Source organism: Cariama cristata, unplaced genomic scaffold (assembly GCF_000690535.1).
Source record: "Cariama cristata isolate BGI_N322 unplaced genomic scaffold, ASM69053v1 scaffold10385, whole genome shotgun sequence".
NCBI lineage: Eukaryota > Metazoa > Chordata > Aves > Cariamiformes > Cariamidae > Cariama > Cariama cristata.
This window is the reverse complement of record NW_009615786.1, coordinates 1-23,040: the sequence shown is the minus strand read 5'-3', so window position 1 is coordinate 23,040 and position 23,040 is coordinate 1. Positions and strand designations below refer to the sequence as shown.

Sequence of the window (23,040 nt, the reverse complement as noted above, 5' to 3'; positions counted from 1 at the left end):
CCAGTGCCTGGTCACTCTCAGAGTAAAAAAGTGTTTCCTTATGTTCAGAGGGAACGTCCTGTGTTTCAGTTTGTGCCTATTGCTTCTTGTCACTGGGAACCAATGGAAAGAGACTGACCTCACCCTCTTTCTACCCTTCCTTCAGGTATTTATATACATTAATGAGATCCTCCCTCAGTCTTCTCTTCTCCAGGCTGAACAGAATTCTAGTGCCAGCTGTATCAGCCTTTCCTCATAGGAGAGGTACTCCAGTCTCTTAATTGACTTCATGACCCTTTGCCTGACACTGTTCAGTAGCTCCATATCCCTCTTGTACTGGGGAAATACGGAGCTACTCTCTTCCTATACAATTCTACCAAACCTTTTAAGATATTTCAAACACGTTACATGTAAAATACATCGGGATTTATTGCCACTCCTTTTCTTCTAATTTACTAACATCAGACGATGGTAATCTTTTCTTGGTATAACTTGATCCTAAGACAGGTCAAAAGGTCTTGGCAGAGAGGCAGTAAAGTTTTTTTCAGCTTGCAGGGCTTTCTCATAATAAAGATATCCAGAAAGGCCCCCCACTCTACAGTTACCTAGCTTGTGCCAGACTACAATTTCTGAGACTTTTTTACACTTAAGACATTCAGTTGTGATTGCTCCACAAAGGATTAAGAACTGATATGTACTTTTGCTATAATAATCAGCCATTTGCCAAAGTGGTGTTGAATTAGTGTGTCTTCACACAGCTTGCATGCAAGTCTACAGGGGGCTCCAAAACTCTTTGCAGTGATCTGTTTTGGATTAAATTAGTGTAATGCAATTTACATCAAAAACAGTTTCTGAACACATCCATTTCTCTTCCTATACTCAATCAGGAATGAAGGAATGAAGCAAGGGAAGAAGGGAGGAAGGAAGAAATGGATAACATTGCGTTCATTCATTCATCATTTCTTTTTCCATTTTTAGACTGTAAGATTATTTCATCTGCTCTTATATGAATTATAATTAACAGCATTAATAAGGGGCTTAGCCTACATTGAAAGAAAATTAATGTTATTAGCCAGAGAATAACTCTCTAAGACATGTCACATGCAGTGACATTGTAACTGTGAATGCTTTAAACATTGAATTCTGTTATACACACATCAGTATGCAAAAGCAGTAGACACCCATGGTCCCAAGGCTTATCCAGACACTTTGTATTTCGTATTTTTGACATGGACTGTAATCATACTCTTCCGTATTGGTTTAACAAGTCACAAACATGAAATATTCAAAGGAGTATTTTATTCATGTGTCTTATAGGTTTTTCTCCTTCTAGCATGGAGATTGCCTTATAATTGAATTATTGTCCAATTAGGTAATTGATCCTCATTAAATAAACAAATGAAAATGGAATTGTCTTGTATTTAGAATGCTCAGTCTGAGTGGACTTCTCTGTCTTACTAGAAAGGCTATTGTTTTTTCTCTTGTAAATGGCAGCTAAAGTCTTCTTTCTGATTCCAGCTGATCTCTCAAATCAGGAACAATATTTCATTTGCATTTCATGGTCCAATTTTGATATAACTTTTTCATCACTGGTACCTGACAGTCCTAACTTCTACTTCTACTTGTAACTTCTCTTCTACCTTTTTCTTTTTCCCCAGTCATCCACAAGGGTTTTCCACATTTCCCAGTCAGCAGATAACACATTGTAATTTTTTTAGAACTAAGTTATACTTGGTGCTTCTTTTCCTACCAGATGCTAAACATTTCTGATGCTGTACTATAATGCAGTTTTCCATACACTCATTTTTTCTTCCCATGCTTGTGTTGTCTTTAATTAGAAGGTTTTGCAGCATATTGTTATATCTGGGCTATTTTGTATTATTGCTTTTGCAAGTTACATTCATCTACGCATAAACACTAATATCTGTCCAGTGAATGATAAAACCAACCCTTTGTGGAAAGCTTAAACTGTTTTCACATTTTCAGCTTTTCCAGATAATTTTGTTTGACTTTTCTACTGTAACATCTTCAGAGGCATTCCAAAAAAATACTGGTTACTGATATCAGCAGTACAGTTAATAAATCTACTTTGCCTGATATAGGTGATGCATTAAGACTGGAATTTTCAGTGGAGGTTAATGGAAACTAGTACTCCCTTCAACTGAAAAAAAAAAAAAATAAAAAAAATAAAAAAGCTGTATTATTCCTTCAGACTCCTTTGGAAATGCCAGCCATAACTTTTTTTCATCATTCTAGTAATGGAGGAGAAAGTAACAGAGGAACTAAACACATTTTCTACCTCCTGGAGTAATTAGGCCATCTGTCAACAGGAGTCGTACAAGACAAGCAAAACCAAGTAACCAAAACCCCACCTGAAACACATTTTGGTTCTTGTATACCTGTAAATGACAGATGAGGATCTGTTTCCTGATTAAGCTAGCTTCACTGCTCCTGATGCTCCTGTAATGAATTATAGAGGACAATACATGAGGAAACTCATGTATCTCTTCTGAGTTTGTTCATCACCACCAAATTTGTATCTCTGACTTATCCCAAACTTTTTTAACAATATGCTTCTGTCCTACAGTTTTGTTTGTTTGATACATCTCCTAAGAGCCTGTGGTCATTCTGGAAGAAAGCAGTGGTTTCCAATCTGTTACCACCTCTGCATCATTAAATAGCCTGAAACAGTAGCATGTCAGCTGCCTTGGTTTCTAACTTGCTGTTTAAACCCCGGAGCCACTCTCCTGAAGGAGGCAGCAAAATGTAATGACAATAGCAAATGACCAATTAGGCTGAATAAGCTAAATATCATGGAACAGAAGAAGAAACAGTAAAATCAAACACAGACAGTAAGACCAGATAATGCTTAGTAGCTTACTACAATGTGGATGCAAACAGAAATGACAACACATGCATACTTTTACCTAATGCAAGCACTTGAGTGACCAAACGCTGGTGGCCACTGACAAGCGATAAAGATTCGGTGTAATACAACTGGAATGAAAGCCACTTTCTCTTTACAAAATCTGATTTACAAAAGAGTTTTTTTTTCTCGTCTCCCATATTGAAAACCCTTCCTAAGTGTATCACAGTTCCCCACAAGGGTTTTCCCCATTTTTGCAAATACCACACTAAATACATTACAAATAACTAATCTGCTGTGCTGCCTTTTGTCCCTGTAGCTTCGGCAACTAGACTTTTTGATGGAAAATATGCAAAGAAATATACATGATGTTTAAGTGCACATGCCTGCAGAGCTTAAAAATATGTATGCCCCAAAGCTGAATATCTGTTTATAGCAACTTAATAAGGAAGCAACATATTCTCCAAGAAAGTCAATTTGCACTGAGTTGTACTGAGAACAGAATTGACTTGGGGTATACAGGAAGGAGAAACATAAGCTCATCATAAGATCCTAATACTGCTGTTCTCCAATACAGTTATTTTCAGATATGAACTGTTAGTTTTTTTACAGGTGATTATGTCCGGAAACAGAGAGTCAGTCCACTACATCTAGAGATATGGGAAACCTGTTGAAAGATGTAATGATCAACTGCTCTCCACCCTCAGAGAGAATGGAAGGCTCTGAAGGGCAAGTTGTTTGTTTTTGACTATTCTTCATGAACAGAAGTGGACTGCACTTGAGTGAATTCACCAATTTAGAGAACTCACTAAAATAATTAGCAAATTACTTTTGCCAACAGTGCATATTGTAGTAACTTCATTTGAAAATATTTTTCTATCAATATCATATGGTCACTTTTTGAATTAGTACATTGTTTCATGAGGACAACTTGCAGAGGTCAGATGGCACCCAGAAGCTCAGGGGTTTGGATTTAACTGCTCTACTTCAAATGTCCACAGTTACGGTGTCCGTATCTGCTAAGTGCATAATGTACAGACTACCTTCATAGTCAAAGAAGGGAGTAGGCATTCGTAGGACACAATAAATTTGGTCATAAAGTAGATATACAAGAGGTCAGATTATTGTGCCTTTTAAATGGCTGTTTGTTTCTCCTAAGTATAAAGGACAAGTATGTCAGATATACTGTAGACATCCAAATTGCAGAAGTCTGCATTTGACGGACATGAATGTAAGTCTTCCATGAATTCCCCCCATTGCTGTTAGAAGCACATGTAACATACCTACACTCCAGTCCATTTCCTCCACTGCATCCCCATATAAACCATGCTTGCTCTTTCCTCTGAAATTTTTTGAAGCATATAGAGCAGTATGGACATGAAGATAAGACAGGACAAGAAGAAATGGTGCATTAGTGTTCCTGGAAAAAAACAAAATAAAACAAAAATCCAAAACCTTAGTATACTTAATAACAAAATTTCTACAAGAAATCTTTCTACAGTAGGGCTCAAAACAAAAACAAAGAGCAGGAAAAGGAATACTGTAACTGATTACAGGGTAATCCTGAAAACACACACACATATACACAGAGTAAAAATGCCATTCTTAACTGTATACTGAATTGAAAGCAAAAATAAATGACAAAATCTAACTAATTCTTGTTTCCTATATATATAGAAAGAGGGCTTGTTTAAAGCCAAGAACCTAGCAGTTTCTGGCTACAACCACCTCTCTTCATTTTACAAGTATGTATTTAAAAGTCTGAATATGTTTGCTGTTCAAAAACACACCTTGAGAACTACATATATACGTGAAATACAACTACCTACCTCACAAGGTCATATGGAAGCTGATCAACTACACTATTATGAGGACCAGGGTCAAACATACCATAATATCATTAACTACATTAAATCAAGTATACTAGTACTTTTCCTCCTTCTTTATCTTGGACTAAGGTATATGGCCAAATCTCTTGTCATTTAATGCTCTGTGTGTGTGTAAGTACATAAGACTACAAGTATGTTGTACCAAAGAGTAAGTAACCTCCAAGTACACATTAATATAAAGATTTTTCTTCTCACAGTAAAAAAGAGTCTCCATTTGAGTTGATACAAAAGAAAGACTGCAACAAATAAACTCCGTAAATTTTGCTGTTCATGTGATCTGTCAACACGATACTTACAATCAGTTCCAGTAGGCTGTAAAAGCACAGCTCAAGTAAGAACTTTTCCTTATGCATTATTTATAGAACTTTACTTAAATCGTTCACTACTAGCCAAATTTACTTCTATACAGTAAGAGCTATACTGCTTTAACAGCATTTGTATTACATTATGCATATTGTAAATATCAGTTGAATCACAAAAGCACTACCCAGAAAACTTGTCTGGATCTTACCCTAAAGCATACAGCTAATTACAGAGTATTTTGGGGTTTATTTACCATATTTTCCCTCAGCAATCTGTGGCGGGTAATACCTGTGATTCACATCAACATCAAAGGGAGACTATATATTTCCTCATGCAGTTGATTCATCCACCCTTCAAAGAGAGGAGGAACAATACAGACATGCACATACAAACTGTTTCTTTAAAATGAAAAAAAAAATAAATTCTAACCTTTAGAACCTGAAAAGGTCTTTTAATAAAATGGATTCATCTGACATCAATAAGTTATTCTTAAGGAAAGTAGTATACGCTTAAGGAAAGATAACTAGGTTTAATCTAGTATATTTATGATCCATTTTTCCTCTCTCCTTGATTAGATTTGTTTTTATACAAGTTGCATGGTTAAAGCTTTCTTTTTTACTGGCATATGCAGCAGTACATAAACACAAAATGGGAAACTTTTATCCAGATTACTCACTTGATAAATGTGTTTCTGACCGGGACTTTTTCTTCATAAAAAGTTCCTCTTTTTTCAAAAAATGACAGAATAAATAGAATATTTTTCATGTGGAAAATGGAAACAAAATTATTTGAATTCCCTGTATGTATCCTGTATTATCCTAGTATTATAAAGTACAGATTCAAAAAAAGAAAAGACAGTATTTTTCATAAAAGATACACTTTCCACAAAGTTGTCTTTGTTGCTATTTGAGAGGTCACACATGTGACAACCTTTCATTACTGTAGCAACAAATAACACAAGACTTCTGAGTCAATTAAAAACCAGAAAATATCAGTGCTTCAAGTAAAAAAGATGTCTAGTTATAAGTTTAATATTTAATATGTATATTAATGTAACACTGACCTTTCATTAAAGTACATTTCTGCAAGGCAGATGATTTTTGTTTTGCAACTTGCATTTTTTCCTGCATGGGATTACCTTTGACTTTTTCCTCAAACACATTCCACTGAATTGAGAGTAATATAAAAATTCTAGGGTAAAACACCGCAAAATTTACTTATACTTATAATGGTGTAGGTACAATTTACTTTTCATGCAAACTGCCTCATTCTAATGTCACAGAGAGAGTACATACTTCTAAATGTATACCTGTGTTGCTGAAAGTAAGTATCAAAAGCCTCCACAATAAACGCTGTTTTCGAGAGATAACAACTCAGGGTCTTTTTGTGTCAGTTCCATTTAAAAAAAACAAAACAAAGATCTAACTTTCATGAAGAGTCATCGAATCAATGATGGATATGGAAGGGCACTACATCATTCTCTTCTTTGCAACTCAAATTGACAGGTTCTGATTGACAGTTTGCTGTCAGGTGGAGAAGTGTCTCACCTATTAACGTCCTATAAAAGATCACAGGCAGCTATTTATCTCCTGCCAAAACTCTTTGAAGAGAATCATAACTGACTACCTTTACTGTGACCTTGAAAATGGAATGAAAATATCAGCTAGTAGGCAGGACAGAAATTTGACAATAACAGCTTAACTCCTGAATCACTTCAGTAAACAGCTCCTTCAAAAATGTATTGCCACTATCTTTTACACAGTTCAAACATACAGAACTTCAGTTTCAAAAGATGTGAGATTCACTTACTCAAATATAGTAAATTTTTTTATCCCAACATGAATCACACAGTCTTTTCAATTTACTGAGTAGCTAGAGAGATTACACATATCTGACATAAGATATTCTTTAACGTGTGTTTAACTGATCTTGAAAACATCTAAAAGCATCACCTTGCTGATGACTCCTCTGCATTGCACAGTACTCGGTTCTTCTTTTTTCATGTGAGGAGTTTTTACGTTACTCAAGGATTCAGTTCAGGCTTAAGCAGTAAAACACAGCTTTAAAGTGGGTGAGAGAGCAAGTTACAACTAATCAGACTTTGCGCTTCACACATGGTCTTTTAACTTTTTTCCTGCAATTTTGCTCTAAATGCTTGCTGCATTGAAAACTCCTTGGGTAATTTTGTTTGCTTTTCTATGCGTTCATGTTGATCTAAGACCACTGCAGCAGAGCACAGGTGGGACTCTGAATTTGTTGGCCTGCACTTCTCAAATTAAACTGAGATTTCAAGTATCATTCTGTACTGTCAACTAGATGGGAACATGCCATGACAGGGATCCATTTTACTTTTTCACAAGAAATTCTAAATTAACCTTTAATATGATGTACAAGTACGATGTTTTTGAACAACTTTTTTTTTTTTTGCTAGATGTGAAATTGTCTGCACATTCTGTCATAAAGTACATATTTTTAACCTGTTAGACCACTACACACACACTCCGCCCCCGCCCCGATACCAGTGAAGATACTATGATTCACAGCAGCTGACTATAAAAGCAGACATACTTGGCTTTGCCTGAGCAGGACGAACACTGTGCTGTGTTAAAATTGGGTTAACAATTGTTTCTGTAATCCCCAAAGTCTTATAAATTCCATTTAATTCACCCATAAGACTGAAATAGCCTGCAAAGAACTATTTGAAATAGATATGATTATATAATATATAGAACGGGCTCCCCAGGGAGGTGGTGGAGTCACCATCCCTGGAGGTGTCCAAAAAACGTTTAGATGTGGCGGTTCAAGACATGGTTTAGTGGGTTTAGGGTGCATGGTGGCATCGGGTATACAGTTGGACTTGATGATCTTTGAGGTCTCTTCCACCCATAATGATTCTATGATTCTATGATTTCACACCTGTGATTTAATAAGACTTATTGAATGTGCATCAATATGTCATTTTTATATAGCCACAGTACACCAGAGTCACAGTTAAGATGAAAGAAAACAAAAATGCTGAAGTACATAATTTTCAGCACAAATACGTAACAGTGTGTTGGCACAGGCAGATGCAAACATAACTTTTCCTTTCCTGTAACTCTCCTTTCACTAAAAACATTCTTTTTATTCAATATCCCCCCCAGTGGATAAATTCATTCAATGCTTATTCCCCATGGCTCCCTCTTCTACTTTCAGATTAGATCACCAATTACACAGTAGTTGTTGTGATGGGACTGGCTGAATGCACTTCATTAAGCCTTCTTGGCTTAATGAAATGAAAAGGTAAACCTTGGCTTAGTTGAATCAAAGCAGGACTTTGTCCTACAAGCTGGATTTTGTTTTGTTCTGACCACTAACAGGGCTAAAATCCGTGTTAGCACGAATGAATCCATGAATGAATATTTCTGTCTTACTCTTTAAAAGACACACCTTGAAACACTGATCTCATATTTTCAAAGGTTTTCAAAATCAGAAAAGAGAACACCAGACCACTTGGGGTTAACTTATCAAAAACAGAAAAGATGTTGAAAATTGAATAAGAAAGAAAAAAAAAAATGTAAAAATATGGAAAATCTGACTCTTTCTAGAAGATATTAAAAGTAGGATGTGTTACTACTATATCTGCATTTGTGAAATGATTCTTCCATGCAAATAGACAAGATACATTTGACATGTCTAATTTCATGCCTATTTCTTCCTTTAAACACTTAAGGTATGCAATTCATATTTTTTATTTCCTTTCCATGTAACCTTTGTTCTCCCCTTCAAAAAGTACATTCTCATAAGCATGGGGGAAAAAATTTCTCATCTACTACAAATTATACTCATTACTAAATCCCTCTCCCTTGCAAAACTTTGGAGCCCAGTATACAGATCTACTGCTTTTTAGAAGTGTTTCATTTACAATGCAGTCTGTCACTCATCGCAGAACTAGTTAGGTCCTTGATCATTCTTAAATGACTTAAATCTTTCCTTTTCAGATAGCCCTAAAGTATATGAATTCACAGCTTCTTCCTGTTAGCTTTTTGTTCAAAAGGAACATAATACTATTTTCCAGAAGTTAGATTTCATTAGGAATTTTTTTTTAAATATTCTTATTAATTGTGATCAGTTATACGAATTTGTCAAAGAGGTATTCTGTATCATAGAGTGGTACTTTTGTGTTGTTAATTTCTGATACGTTAGAAACTAGTCTGTGGCATTTTCCAAATTTGGATTGCCTGTGCAGCTGGTCATTAAAGGACGTGTTGAAGACGTACAAGTGACAACCACACTGAACCTAACATGAAATAATTAACATCCATTTGACTTTCAAATATATCGTAATGTCTACAGAGTGTTCTGACAGGTTCACAACATGTACACACAGTTGCTCTTGGGAAAAGGTAATTAGAATTAACAAACACTGATCTGACCTGCCCACTTACAATTAGGATGAGAAACTAAATTAGTATTTGTTTTCACACACTAGATCTGACACTTGTAATTGTACATATTCTTCTCCAGTACCATTTCTGAGCATTGAATTTTGTATTTGCTCTCTTTCAGTCTACCTAGGAACAAATGAAAACAGTAAGACACATGTACTAGACTAACGAAGAACAAATACAATACCACCTCTCCAAAAAACAGACCAAGGTAAGTATAACAGCACATAACTATATGCTATGAAGAAATTATAGAAAAACTTGAAAAATACAAAATCTAATGACTATATACATGGTAACAAGTCATAAAGCTGACAATATGACTAAGAAATAGCTAGAAAAGAGAATAACGTCAGGAAGTCCATGGCCTGAACTCTGAAGAACTTATAAAGGTAATATAGGTAATAGGTATAATAAACGTACATAGATTTATGTTGAAATTTTTATGTAACTATATATTCATATACATTATATATAAATATAGCATAAAAGGGCTATATAGGAAGTACAATTGCTGTTGAAGATTGGAGCTTCATCATATATTTATTGTAAAGACAATTAACCAATTAAAACATGCATGACAGCTGGTGATTTTCAGTTTTATGATAAAATGTATGTTAAGAACCAGTTAAGGCAAATGACTCCGAATTCTTTAAATTCAGGATTGTTTGAACTCTGATATACTTGTGTACAAAGATTACTGGTGTACAGGACTGAGCTTGCTACTTATTGTATTATCTAAACAAAAGAAGCCTGTATGACAAATCAAGTGTTGAGTCAAACATGTGGCTAAAGGAGGGTTGAGGGAGACTGCTCACTGAAAGAAATGGAATGACAAGAAAGCACTGGGGCAACCGTGGCTTCCAAAAACCCAGCGGCCCTTCACTTATGAGTGCCAGATATCTGACTGCTGCTGCAACCTGGTTGCAACCTGGTCATTCTCTTACAAATGGCCAAAGTCAGTAGACTAGCCATAAAACCAATCGTCTACTGGTGCACTGGAGTTGACAAGTGTGAACTATATAACGTCAGAACCAATGTGTCAGAGCAAATATTGATTTTGTTGCTCACGCTAATATATGGGACAGATCAGTTCAGTGAATATTAATCTAATTACTCCTATCCCCAGAAGCAAGATTTATGGTCATATACTTTGCATGTGAATTCACTACAGGGCACAGTTAAGATTGCTCGAATGCCTTAATTGCTTCTCAATACCTTAATGTGCTTGGATATTCTTTAATTTAACATTGACTCTGAATTGTCTGGGTTATAATTCTCACTATAATTGCAGCATTCCTGTAACAAAGTTTATTGTAAATTATATATATGTACTATTAACCTTGACTTCAGTTTAATATCACTTTTGTCTGGAAACTACATTGAGAAATGGGGCCAAGTGCCCAGCTGATATAAAGCTACTTATCTCCAGCTCAGTCAACAAAGCTATGCTGACTTAGATGATACAGTGTTTTGCCAGCTCTAAACACCGACTAAACTATACAATAACATTGTGCACATTATGAATATTCATAAAGTTAAAATAGTTACTAGTTTTCTAGCATTGATTTCCAATCTTGAACTCACCTGTTTTGGGGCTACCATTTTATTGTCACTGCATTGAAATCAATGAAACATTCAGAGACACCCAAAACATTACAAATCCCTACAGGCGCATTACATGCTTGTAAATCATGGAAGAATCCGCCAACATACAGTTAATGTACTCAAGAGTCTTTTAAAATCACCAAATGCTTGGTCACTAAGCAAATAACCTCTCAACAATTTTCGAAGGGGGGTACAGGTGTATATGCTTGTAGTAAACAAAGTACTTCGCTTTGTTTACTAGTTAGAATGTAGATGAGAAGGGATCTTTCTGTCACCATTGCCAAGAGGAAATGAAGCTGTTTAAGTTTATTTGTAAATACTCATGAGAATGTTGACTGCTGGGAAGACTTAGTAATTTAAAGACATTTGATATAAAAACTATTTTATTGTGGTATCATGAGTAGAGATGGCCACATCAAACATTTACGATGATAGAAAGGATAGAAAAACTGTAGTATGAGATTAAGATTTTAGATAAACATTTTTTCTTGCTAACAGTCTTGACTAGTGCATGCAGTCTCATTAAGTTTAGAAAATTTAGCCTCAGATTCTTTGGTGTAAGTTTTCATTCAGCAATAAAACCATGTGAATGTATTCACATTAACTACCTGGAACATACTTTTTAGAATAGTAATTAAGGGACTTGTTATGTCTTAGAACATGTTTTTACTTTTGATTAACTATTTTTAGAAATAGTGCAACTCGTTTCAAATGTCACCAAGAAAAATGTGTTGGCATATTTTTCAAGAAGTTAAATGGATATTAAATATTAAATATTTTTGCTCCAAATATATTGATTTATATTTCAGAATACACAAATGTACACTTTTAAAATTTGTTCCCATTAAAGGCCCTGTGATGACAATTACACCAAAGTAACTAACTTTGCAAAAATTAAGAATGACTTAGGATGATTTTATATATCCAATGTTTAGGTGACTCAATGTGATGGCTATTAAAAAAATCATTGCTTTCAAAAAAATATTTATTTCCTACCTTCTCTAAATCAAATCTTTTCAAGATAAATCTGGCATAAAAGTGGAGGCATCTAAAATGACAGTATCTTAAAAAATTGGCCTTATGATTGTCATTTAATGGATGCACCAAATCAATGATGAAGAACAGTTTCCCACTCCAGAAGAGTCATGGATTATGACTCTGCATTGTGCTTTCACATAATTAAGTCACACCACAAAACATTTTTCATATTTCAAGTTACAGGAAATAAAGAATGAAAGTCCTAAAAAGTTAGATGTTTTTTGAAAATTTTTTCTGAAGCATGTAAACATAAATAGTTTTAATTTTTATAGAGAAAATAATGAGATATCCAATAGAAAAAACAGTCACTTTCACTAAAAAGATTAACTTCAGTCATCTTTTAAAGGAAAAAAGTGATGGTAATATATAACAACATATTCCTCATGTCCACCAGTTCACATTTTTTTTCTACTTTTTCAGAAGTATCGTCATTATAAAATGCCAGCATTAACTTATAACACAGTTAGAAACCTACCTTCCTATAAACTGCACAGCTTCCTTTGTCAGTCTCTGAGTAAGGTTCTCATAGGATAGCGGTTGTTGGATAATCTGATGGTCCCTCATTAAGAAGCAGTTCAAGTGTCGAAAGTGATAAAAGAAAAAAATCAAAACCGCAAGTGAAATAGCAGTTATCAACAAGCAGTAACCCAATGCTTGGACAGGTACTTTGAAGAGGCCAATGTACTGCACTATTGCCAAAGAGATCAGGGTGATTCCAGCGATTTGGACTGGGACGACAAGGGATTTCTGAACTCCTTTTAAAAATACGCTGCCTTGGCCAGGCTGGCAGTCTCTAAAATTGGTCACGGTAAGCCCATAAAAGTAATCAAATCCATGACTGAGAGGGTGGTGACAGAAGTCATTAATGCTTTCACAGTTCATCCCAAGATGCCACTTTCCTACAAAGAGAGAAGGACAAGGAGTATTTTTGAAGTTAAATCATAAGACTTATAATGTGCGCTATTCCAAACATGAAACTGTCACTATCTGACTGATATGCCCCCGCCTCCAGCATTTATTGTGTGGATCCCTATTTTTGATCTAATCTTACTCTATGCCTTCATCAAAGACTTTGTTTTATGTCTGCCTCTTTGTTTTAGTTAGGAATAGTTTGGCACAGCTCCTGATGGAGACCATTAAATTCTGAGTGGGCTTGCAGGTCACTGAAGAGCAACAGAGCACTAACAGGTAGTTAACTTTGAAAATGAAGACTTTGTGCCTGTGTAGTTAAGTAGTCATAAGAAAATACCATTTTGTAGCAGCTACTGTTTTCTTAGGAAGAGTCAATATAGAGTTACGAAATATCTCTTCTGAAATTTTTCTGGCAAATCATCCACATTTGACTAGTTGTTTTTTTTTAAAAAAAAAGAACAAATCAGTAACAAACAGGAAATAAATCAAAAATAGTGAAATTACCAAGGCATTTACTATTTAAATGATTACAAAATCTCTGAAATTACCGATCTCCCTCACTATAAACATACATAGAGAGAATAAGGGATATTATTTTTTATTTAGCTACATATTTTTTATATATATATAAGTAAAAAAAGAAAAAACAGTAACAAATTACTGACAAATACTATCACAGCATTTTGTCTCACTAGGAAATCATTCTAATTCTGCAATAATGTTGGATACTGACACAAGAAAAGAGTGAGTCTTATTTGCATCATAGTAGTATAATCTATGTTCGTGCTGATTACAGTAAGTATCTAGATAATTCGTTCTTGACTCAGGTACAACCCCTTACCATATGCTTATGCATTGCTTAGTGCAACTGACTTTACTGTTTGGTAGCTGTTATTTAAATTCAAAGGCATAATTAAAAAAAAAATTCAGTTGAGCCTATTGACATAAATTATGGCTAGAGATATGCTCTTTGGTCTCAGCAAGAAAATGTGTTGAATATTTGACAAAACTTGTTTCCCTTGACCAAACAGATGGCTGTATATTGTTGCACCAAGTTTTATTTATTTTTTCTGAATCAAATACCTAAACATGACCAGCATAATTCAGGAGCTGTGATCTTAAAAGAAATAAACAAAAAATCCACACAAATCCAGTATGTCCTCAACCCCATAATCTAGCCCAAAGAAATCTGAAATATTTTGTTCCACAGACTTCAGAATACACATGGTAGAAAGCATATAAAAGGAAAAAAGCAGATACAGAATTTTCCTCTTTCCTGAACCATCCCAGCCTTTACACATCTGTAAGAAAGAGCCCTGATGCAGGCAGTCCTGAGCATTTCCTGGGTCTAGGGAGCAGTATATGCGTCCTACAATTCTGCCTTTGGCAATGACAAATGTGGGTACTGCAGTACCACAGAGGTGAAGATGAGGATCAGTTCTGATTTTTTGAAATAGTACCTAGTAAATGGGCTCAATGTCATTATTTCTCTTTCACAAATGACAGAACTAAGGTATGGGATGAGAATGCCATGTGCCTAAGTCCACCTGTCAGCAAAGGTGGAGAAAAATACCATAGAAATCTTGAGTCTAACTGAACGCTTAGTTGAGTCCAGTTCTCCTCGTATATCTCTTGATGGTCTTAGGTTAGAAATACCTTCTGTATATCATAGAAGCAGGTATAAAAACATTTTCAGGTCTGCTTATGTGCCAGTGAAATGGAGGCCTCTACAGCTTTCTCATCCCATCAGAAGTTTTCCCACTTACTGTCAGATGGCCCCTCACCTGAGGCAGTACTCTGCTTTCTGCGGGACGAATGGCTCTCATCAGTACTTTTGACATGGTCCAGTGAACATTATTGTGGCTGATTACAAAAACAGCAAAGTAGACCACTGTACTGAATTTTTAGATTTTATAATGCTGCCATAAATGGCTAGCTAAGACTGCAACTCTGAATTTGATTCCCAGCAAGCAAAGATACAGATTTTGGGAAATAAATGCTTCAATGTTTTCTCTTAGGTTTACAGAATTGTTTTTATGGAATATCGTAAAGCCAGATGTGTAGCAAGGTGACCATGAAAAAACTCTCATCAAGTTAGATAACTGAAATAAAGGTAGAAGCTTATAATCATGAATATAAATTATCTTAAAGCTTTAATTTTTATTTTTTTGCTGTTATTTGTCAATCTCAAAGTACCTATAATTCAGAAAAAAAAAAAAAAAAAGAAAAAGAAACACAAACAAATTAAGTATACCTTCAAGGTAATTTACTATGATATAAAGAAGCTTGTTTAAACCGGATCTCAATATAACTAGACATTGCAAGCCAGGACAGAAGAATCTTGCAACAGCAAATTAGGACAGGGGAAAATATAGGACCTATTTTTATCGAAAGGGTTTTAGAAAGCACAACAAATTGTTCAATGTCAAGATGAACTTGGGCCTTGAAAAAAAGATTTGTTCAGAAGCAACTTAAGCCAAACAAAGCAAACAGCAGGTTAGCTGGGAAAAGCAACAGAAGCACTGGTTCAAATTGTATCTGCAGCTGTGATGGAAAGACACAATTGCCACCCTCAAATGGCTGATGAGGTAGAGGGTTTTGATAGATCCTGTGCTACTCTGAAAGAGCAAGTGATGACTGGGTCTACAACACATGTTTTGTTTCACTCCTTGTGACAATAACCCCTGCCTTGAGCTAGCATTTCAACACATTATTGCAATGTGCTTTACACTCTGGGGCTCTTCTGAATCTGACAGCGGTGCAAAATGCTCTCACCTCTTTGCCAAGTGAAGCTTCATAGTATGGACACTTCACACAAGCATCACATGCATTTCAGCAGATTCTACCAAGCTTTTGAGTGAAATCCATGCTGTTAATTGTAAATTATTAATACCTTAATAGTTTGAGATCTAGGGTTTTTTTCCCCCTCTCCTTTGGCCACAATTGAGATTTCTGCAGAGCAAAAGCAATGCAATGAAAGGCAGGTGGAAATGAGAGGCAAGTCCTATTCAGCCAAGAAACTTCATTTGGAACTCAGTTTTTCAGAACCCAGAATGCTGGAAAGGCTGCAAAAATCCATGTTTCCCATCTACTTTTCCCTCAGACAGTTGGAAAGGGAGTAATCTGAAGACTGAGTTGGACTGTCACGTGTCCAAATACCACACCACCTCATTCTGGAGGAAAGATACAACTTCCAGTTTATCCATCAGTATTTCAGACTTTGGAGATAAGCTACATAGGTGGATTTTAAACTTCTCTGGATGCCATAGAACACACTGGGTAACAGTAGTGAAGAAAAGTTGACCTTTCCTCAACTGTAATTGAGTATAGCAATAGTTAAAATAATACCCACCTACTTGCAGTGGAATTTTTGCATTATGAATAGCTACTTCCTACAAAACAACATTTCTTGCTACTCTCCAGGATCTTTAACTGATGAAATATTAAATATTCAATGCATCTGCCTTTTTTGAGAAAACCTGGTTTTGTTGCATATCTTCTGACTGTGTCTCTTCCTGACAGATCTATTGGATGTCACCTTCTTTGTGTCACAGGGGAAAAACAATGAGGTAAAAAAGTGTATACATAAAGTAGATTTATAGCTAAAATATACTTAGGGACGTATCAAGCAAGAGGAAGCATATATTCAGAGGAGGGGAAAAAAAAATTAAAAAGAAAGGAAAATGCATATAGGAAAGAAAAAAATGTCCTTAGAGAGCAAAGGGGAGAGAAACTTGGCAAAAAAAAAAGAAGTGACAGTACAGGCTTGAGGAACTGAAAGGCTTCAAATTACCCTTATGCCAATCCATCACCAGTGCAGGATTTGACAATTAATTGTTTGGGAACTGCTAAGTTCAACTGAACCAAGCAAAGACTCCCTGACCTAGACCAATATGATGTGATAAGAATACCAGTGGAGGCAGAAAATGGGTTGGCTGGGAATCAGAGTCTGCCTATCTAGTCTTCAAATCTACATAATTTTTCTTTCTGTCATTTACATATGCTTTATCCTTAATTTTAATGCACTTCTTGATTTCTGGAAGCCTTCATTATACTCTAAGGATATGGTAATATTACATCTTATGGTCTCATAGCTATCATTCCGGCCACTTGGAAGAATTGTTCATTAAGCATCATGGAGACAACTTCTGGAGATCTAAGTGGCAAGCTGTCATGTTGCAGTGAAAGTAGTTAAAAAAAGAACATTAACTAGGTCAGCCCCAGAAAATGAGTTGTATTACAGCGCTTGTTACAAACAGAAAAATGATTGTTTTACAGTCTTTAATTGAACATGGAGCAATAGGAACTAACTCCATGATGAACATGACAAATTCTGAATGTTTTTTTTGTGCTTATGGTTCAAATACACCTGCACCAAATGTACTTCTGTTAAGGTTTTCTGGTTTAAATCTGTCAAGACATCAAGGTATTTTATACTTTCTAAGACTGGGGTACAGCTAAGAAGGATTTTTAGTTAGGAACATCAACATAGGTTATCTAAATAATACAGATATTTTTTGAACAGTGGTGTGAATTTTTAGTCTTGCTAAACAGCCTGATTTTTTAAACAAAAATTACTCCCAAAATTGCAAGATTTTGTTACATTTAAAAATCAAATTGGGTGCATCCATCATCTAAATTAATGTAGTAACATTCCGGTATAATGTTTGCTAAACAACTATTTCCTGGCAATTCCAGTACAGAAATACATTATGTAATACAAGTGGTATTTGACAAAAACCTTCTAAAACATGAGCAGTGGGGAGTAAGTTAGAGGCCAAATTAGAGGGGAAAAAAAAATCATATTATTTAAATGTTATACCTTTATGATACTCATTCCAATTCTGTTTAATATTCATCTAGTGGAATTCACTTTACCCATCACTGGTTATTTATGCTGCAGTTAGTTGTCTGAACTACCTTTATTATGAGAGAGAAACACATTTTTATATTAAACATCTACCACAGGATGAGACAAATTTCCTAGAAATGCTCATTTCTAATGACTGAAAATCCAGACAGTTAGCTCAGGTACTACATTATCTACTTTATGGATATTTGAAAACTGGTGAAATGAAACCCATCACTGTGCTGACTTGTATGCTGCGATCGATCCCTCACTGTCTCTCTGTTGTAACCAAACTCCTATCAATACTGAAAACTTCTCAAAAGCTTGACTAATTTTCAATTTGTTCATCGTGTTTCTTCAGTACCTTGCAAAATGAGACTATAACGATACAATTGAATTAGACATACTTACCTGATTAGCGTTTCACATATGCAGGGGAATGTGCTCAGCTTTGTGCCAGAAAAATAAACTCATTATGCTGTTGGGGAAAAAAGCTTAATGCAGACCCTTAATAGCCTATATGGAAAGCTAATGTTCTTTTGATTGAAATGAATGAAAAATAATGCTGTCTATGTACGCAATTTTACCTATTAGAGCTGTTGCATAACCTCGCTGCTTCAGGAGTTTGGAAAAAGTTATTTCTTCAGAAGGAAGTCCCCCAGAAGAGGCAGAAAATAAGAAGACACCAACTCGTGAGAAGGCAGACATTCCTAAATACAATGAAAATGAATGAGACTTAGATAATATAGTGAAATAATTTCCATTCATTCTTTCTGCATGCACTTTTTTTGCTTTAGGTGGTATCACTTAAATGACATATTACCAACAGATGCTAAATGTTGCAAGTGGCAGATACAATCATCCATTTAGCTGAGGAAGGTCTTTTCAGTATTGACTGAATATCCATAATTGGATATCCATAATTGGATATCCAAACATCCATAAATTGAGAAGTGGAGAAAAAATTCTGTGTTTATAACCATGGGGTTAGCCATCACATTAACAGCTGCAGCCCCTTCTGTAGATGTTCTAAGGTATAACATATCTGAAAGTAGCTGTGCTTGCATAATTTATTTTTCTTGTACACAGGGAAGGAATGAAGCTGAGGACTAAGCGAGATCACTCCCAAGTTCTACCCTCAGAACTTCCACCTTCCTCATATGTGGCTTTCTACAAGCTTTTGAAGGTTATTTGAGAGAAGGCAGTTGAAATAGGGCAGTCTCACAGCTGAGCATGTAAATATCATGAGATTAAAAAAGAGCAAGAGAGAGTCTGATTCTAGAAACAGAGCGGCTAGGGCACTCAGCTTTGGTGGGAAAGGACCAGTGCTCCAATGGCATGAAGATAACATGCCTCAACGCACACCGAATGTATTAAATCAGCATCAGGTATCAGCTAACAAGACAACATCTAAATAAGGCACAGTAATTTCTACTTACTGAGAGTCTCAGGAACACAAACTTGAGCTTATAAACTACTTTCAGGATAAGGAAGTTGAGAGCTCAGGTTCATGAAAATTAGATTACTAGGATTCCAGATGAGAGCTGGCTCCAAATATAGACAGAACACAGAATATCTATGCAAATCAGTGCAGATGTATCTCCAGGAAGTCTGAATTATGCAACTGCATGATTGCAGTGCCAAAGTTACATGACTGATGTAGACAATCAGAATCTTCCCTCAGGTATCCCTTGTGGTTAGATGAGAAAAAGACTCGTTAGGCTGGTTTATTAAGGAGAGCTCAACGTACCCTTCAAATGTTGACTTCAGTTTTTCACACCAGCTAGCTTTATTGACCAACAGTTCAGGTAGTTTTGGTCATCTATACATATCTATACTTTATTTATTACATATTTATTGATATTTATGTACTTCAATCTCTTCTAACTTAAATCAGTGTAATTCCCTTAAGTTACCAGAATGAAAGTACAGTATCATGATTTTTTTTTTCATTGTTACCTTTCTCTGAGTTTGTGTCTTATCAAATACTGCATTTTGGAATATTTTTCTCCAGCTCTATTAGCAGGAGTTTTAAATTTCTAACATTTTTTTTCACACTATGATTCTAATATCTTCTATAAAAATCCTTTACTAGTTCTTCACTGATGTTTGGAAGTACTCCATATTTAGCAATTTTATGATTTAATTAAGACGAAGTTCAATTTTTGCACCTACATGGAAATGATTAGGTACGACTGAGAGCAGACCAGTTAAGAAAAAAATCAGTTCAAATGCTAATTTTTCAGAAATAAGAACAAGGATCGTAATGGAAAGTGACCTGTGGTTTTACCTACAGTAAATATTAATAGCAATAAAGCTGTAACAGGTATATAAAATTTTCCTTTGCAGCTGAATGTAATGGAAAATTTAGCAAGTTATATTAGCTAGCACTTTTGCAGAAGCTTGTTACTTGATTTGAATGAGCAAGAACACATCAAGTAGGCTCCAGAGTCTTGCTTTGCTTTCATTCCCAGAAGCAAGGACAGGATGTTTTATCACTAATGAACAAGTGATCTGATTAATGTATAATGATCCTTGCTAAAAATGATGTTAAGGGAATGTTAAAGTTGCATGGCTAAGCACTGAGGGGCTCAGTCCCAGCACACTAAAATAAACAGACTGGATCTTCATTGACTCAAATGAGCTTTGGATCAGGTACGTTAAAAGTAACAGAAGTTATTAAATGGATGTATTCATATGATACTTAACACAGTGTATGGGTAGATATGGAACAAAAATATAGAAAGGAGGGAAATTTTTTGCTTGCTTCTTCCCAGTTTTAAGGGTTGCTGGACTACGTTAATGAACTGTCCTTCCTGCCCCCCTCTCCCTTACCCCCAAAAATAACATTTGTCTAAACTAAAAGGTTTTGTAGAAACAGAGATGTCTGAGCAGGAGGATTTACACTAGGTTCTTCCACTGTGTCTTTCCAGATGCATCTCTGTGACGTTCAACACTCAGGCAGCCCATCAACATCCTGGGAGCAGTCCGAATGAAACTGGGGAGGCAGGCAAAGAGCCCAGGGTCATTTGGACAGTGAAGGAAGTCAATGGAATTTGTCTGCTCCTTACATTAAATAACCACAATCAGATTTTTTCCTCAGTATTTGGAAAAAAAAAAAATTATTTTCTCAATAAAAAAGCTTTATTTTTGTGTTAACTCTTCTAAAATGCGAAAATTTCCCATGTATACGGAAGATTTCAATTGTTGACCAACTCTGCTGAGCTTTATTAGTCACTGAAATGAGTACCTAACCTGGTAATGATAAAGATATCAAGAAAGGACAGAGAAAAAAATGCATATAGTTTACTGCAAATAAAATACAATATTTATATATAAAGTAATGGGATTTTACCTGATCGGATAGGATATCGCCCTGTCAGGAAAGCAGCCCTGCTTGGAGTACAAAGTGGGGATGCTGCTATATGCTGAGTAAGCGTCACTCCCTCGTCTGCTAGCCTGTCAATATTAGGGGTTCTAGAAAAACATAAGCAGGGGAAAAAAAAAAAAAAGAATATACAAAGATGATTATTTATTATTTGGAAATGGGCATGGTGAGATCAAGGCATCTGAGGCAAAAACTACCAGGAAAATCAAGTTAAGACTTACTGTATGCAAATTATCAAAACCATGGTGGTGTTGCAATTCTAAATAATATGGTGTCAAATATTTTTACACTAGGTGTCAATACTGAACTGAGACACTGTGGCATTGTGCCAAAAAACTTTTCCCCCCACTTTCATCTACTCTTCATGGCCAATACTAAACTGTGACACCTGGATGTATGTACTGCAACCCTTTTTAATGCATTCCTTGACCCAGAACTGTAACTTTGCTACTTACATGGCCTTTCTGCTTCAGCAACGGCGAAAGATTGGAGAAAGTTTATGCTTCCTTACTCTCTACTTCGTGTCACTTCTCCCTCCCCAGTGTGCTGTGTTTTTGGGGTAGGGTTAATGTTGTGTGGTGGTATCTAGTTATTAGGGGAGATTCAAACGATTATGACTCTGTCTTAGGCTCTATATTAACAATGTTTACATGTCTGACATGACTATGCCTGCAATATTAGAACCAGGAGCACATCCAGTTTTCCATATCTGCATGGGAAACTTGGTTTGTGACCTGGCTTATCATGCAGATGAAAATTGGTTCCTGCAGGAAGAAAACCTGTACCCTTAGTTCTACAGGAAAAAAATAGGAATGCAGACCGGTCAGGAGCTGCAGCATGCTCTAATAAGTTCCTGACCTGGGAGATTAATGGTCATGACCTCAAGGCACACTACTGCTCCCATCATCTAAGTCTGAATAGTCAGAAACATTAATTTTCCAACAGACTTCTTTGCTATCTGTAACTTCACCTACTGATAACAAGCAATATGATGAAATTTCTTCATACTCCAAAGATCTAATTCTGAATTTTCACATCAGAGAACATAGATCTTAGCAGTTCTGGTCCTTGTGAGAGAAGTGATCTAAGCATTGGTGTTGAATATAGAATCACAGAATGGTTTGGGTTGGAAGGGACCTTAAAGACCACCTAGTTCCAACCACCTTGCCATGGGCAGGGACACCTTCCACCAGACCAGGTTGCTCAAAGCCCCATCCAACCTGGCCTTGAACACTTCCAGGGATGGGGCATCCACAGCTTCTCTCGGCAACCTGTTCCACTGCCTCATCACCCTCACAATGAAGAATTTCTTCCTGATATCTCATCTAAATCTTCCCTCTTCCAGTTTAAAGCCATTGCCCCTTGTCCTATCACTACATGCCTTTGTGAAAAGTCCCACCCCAGTTTTCTTGTAGGCCCCTTTAAGTATTGAAAGGCCACTATAATGTCTCCCCAGAGCCTTCTCTTCTCCAGGCTGAACAACCTCAACTCTATCAGCCTGTCTCCACAGGAGAGGTGCTCCAGCCCTCAGATCATCTTCATGGCCTCCTCTGGACTCACTCTGACAGGTCCGTGTCCTTCTTGTGTTGGGGTCCCCAGAGCTGAAGGCAGTACTGCAGGGAGGGTCTCACCAGAGCAGAGCAGAGGGGCAGAATCCCCTCCCTCGACCTGCTGGTCACGCTGCTTGGGATGCAGCCCAGGACACAGTTGGCTTTCTGGGCTGCGAGTGCACACTGCTGGTTCATGTTGAGTTTCTCATCAGTCAACACCCCCAAGTCCTT

General features: G+C 36.2%; 1 protein-coding gene across 1 annotated transcript; it reads right to left on the bottom strand.

The window, feature by feature from the left end:
- Positions 1-4,117: 4,117 nt before the first annotated feature.
- Positions 4,118-21,348, bottom strand: LOC104161489 (steryl-sulfatase-like; the record flags this gene model as incomplete). The annotated part of the gene is made up of 4 exons (XM_009699951.1): positions 4,118-4,265; positions 12,586-13,009; positions 18,459-18,581; positions 21,227-21,348. Coding segments are annotated over 4 exons (817 nt in total), but the record flags the coding sequence as incomplete, so codon positions are not given.
- Between the last annotated feature and the right edge of the window lie 1,692 nt (positions 21,349-23,040).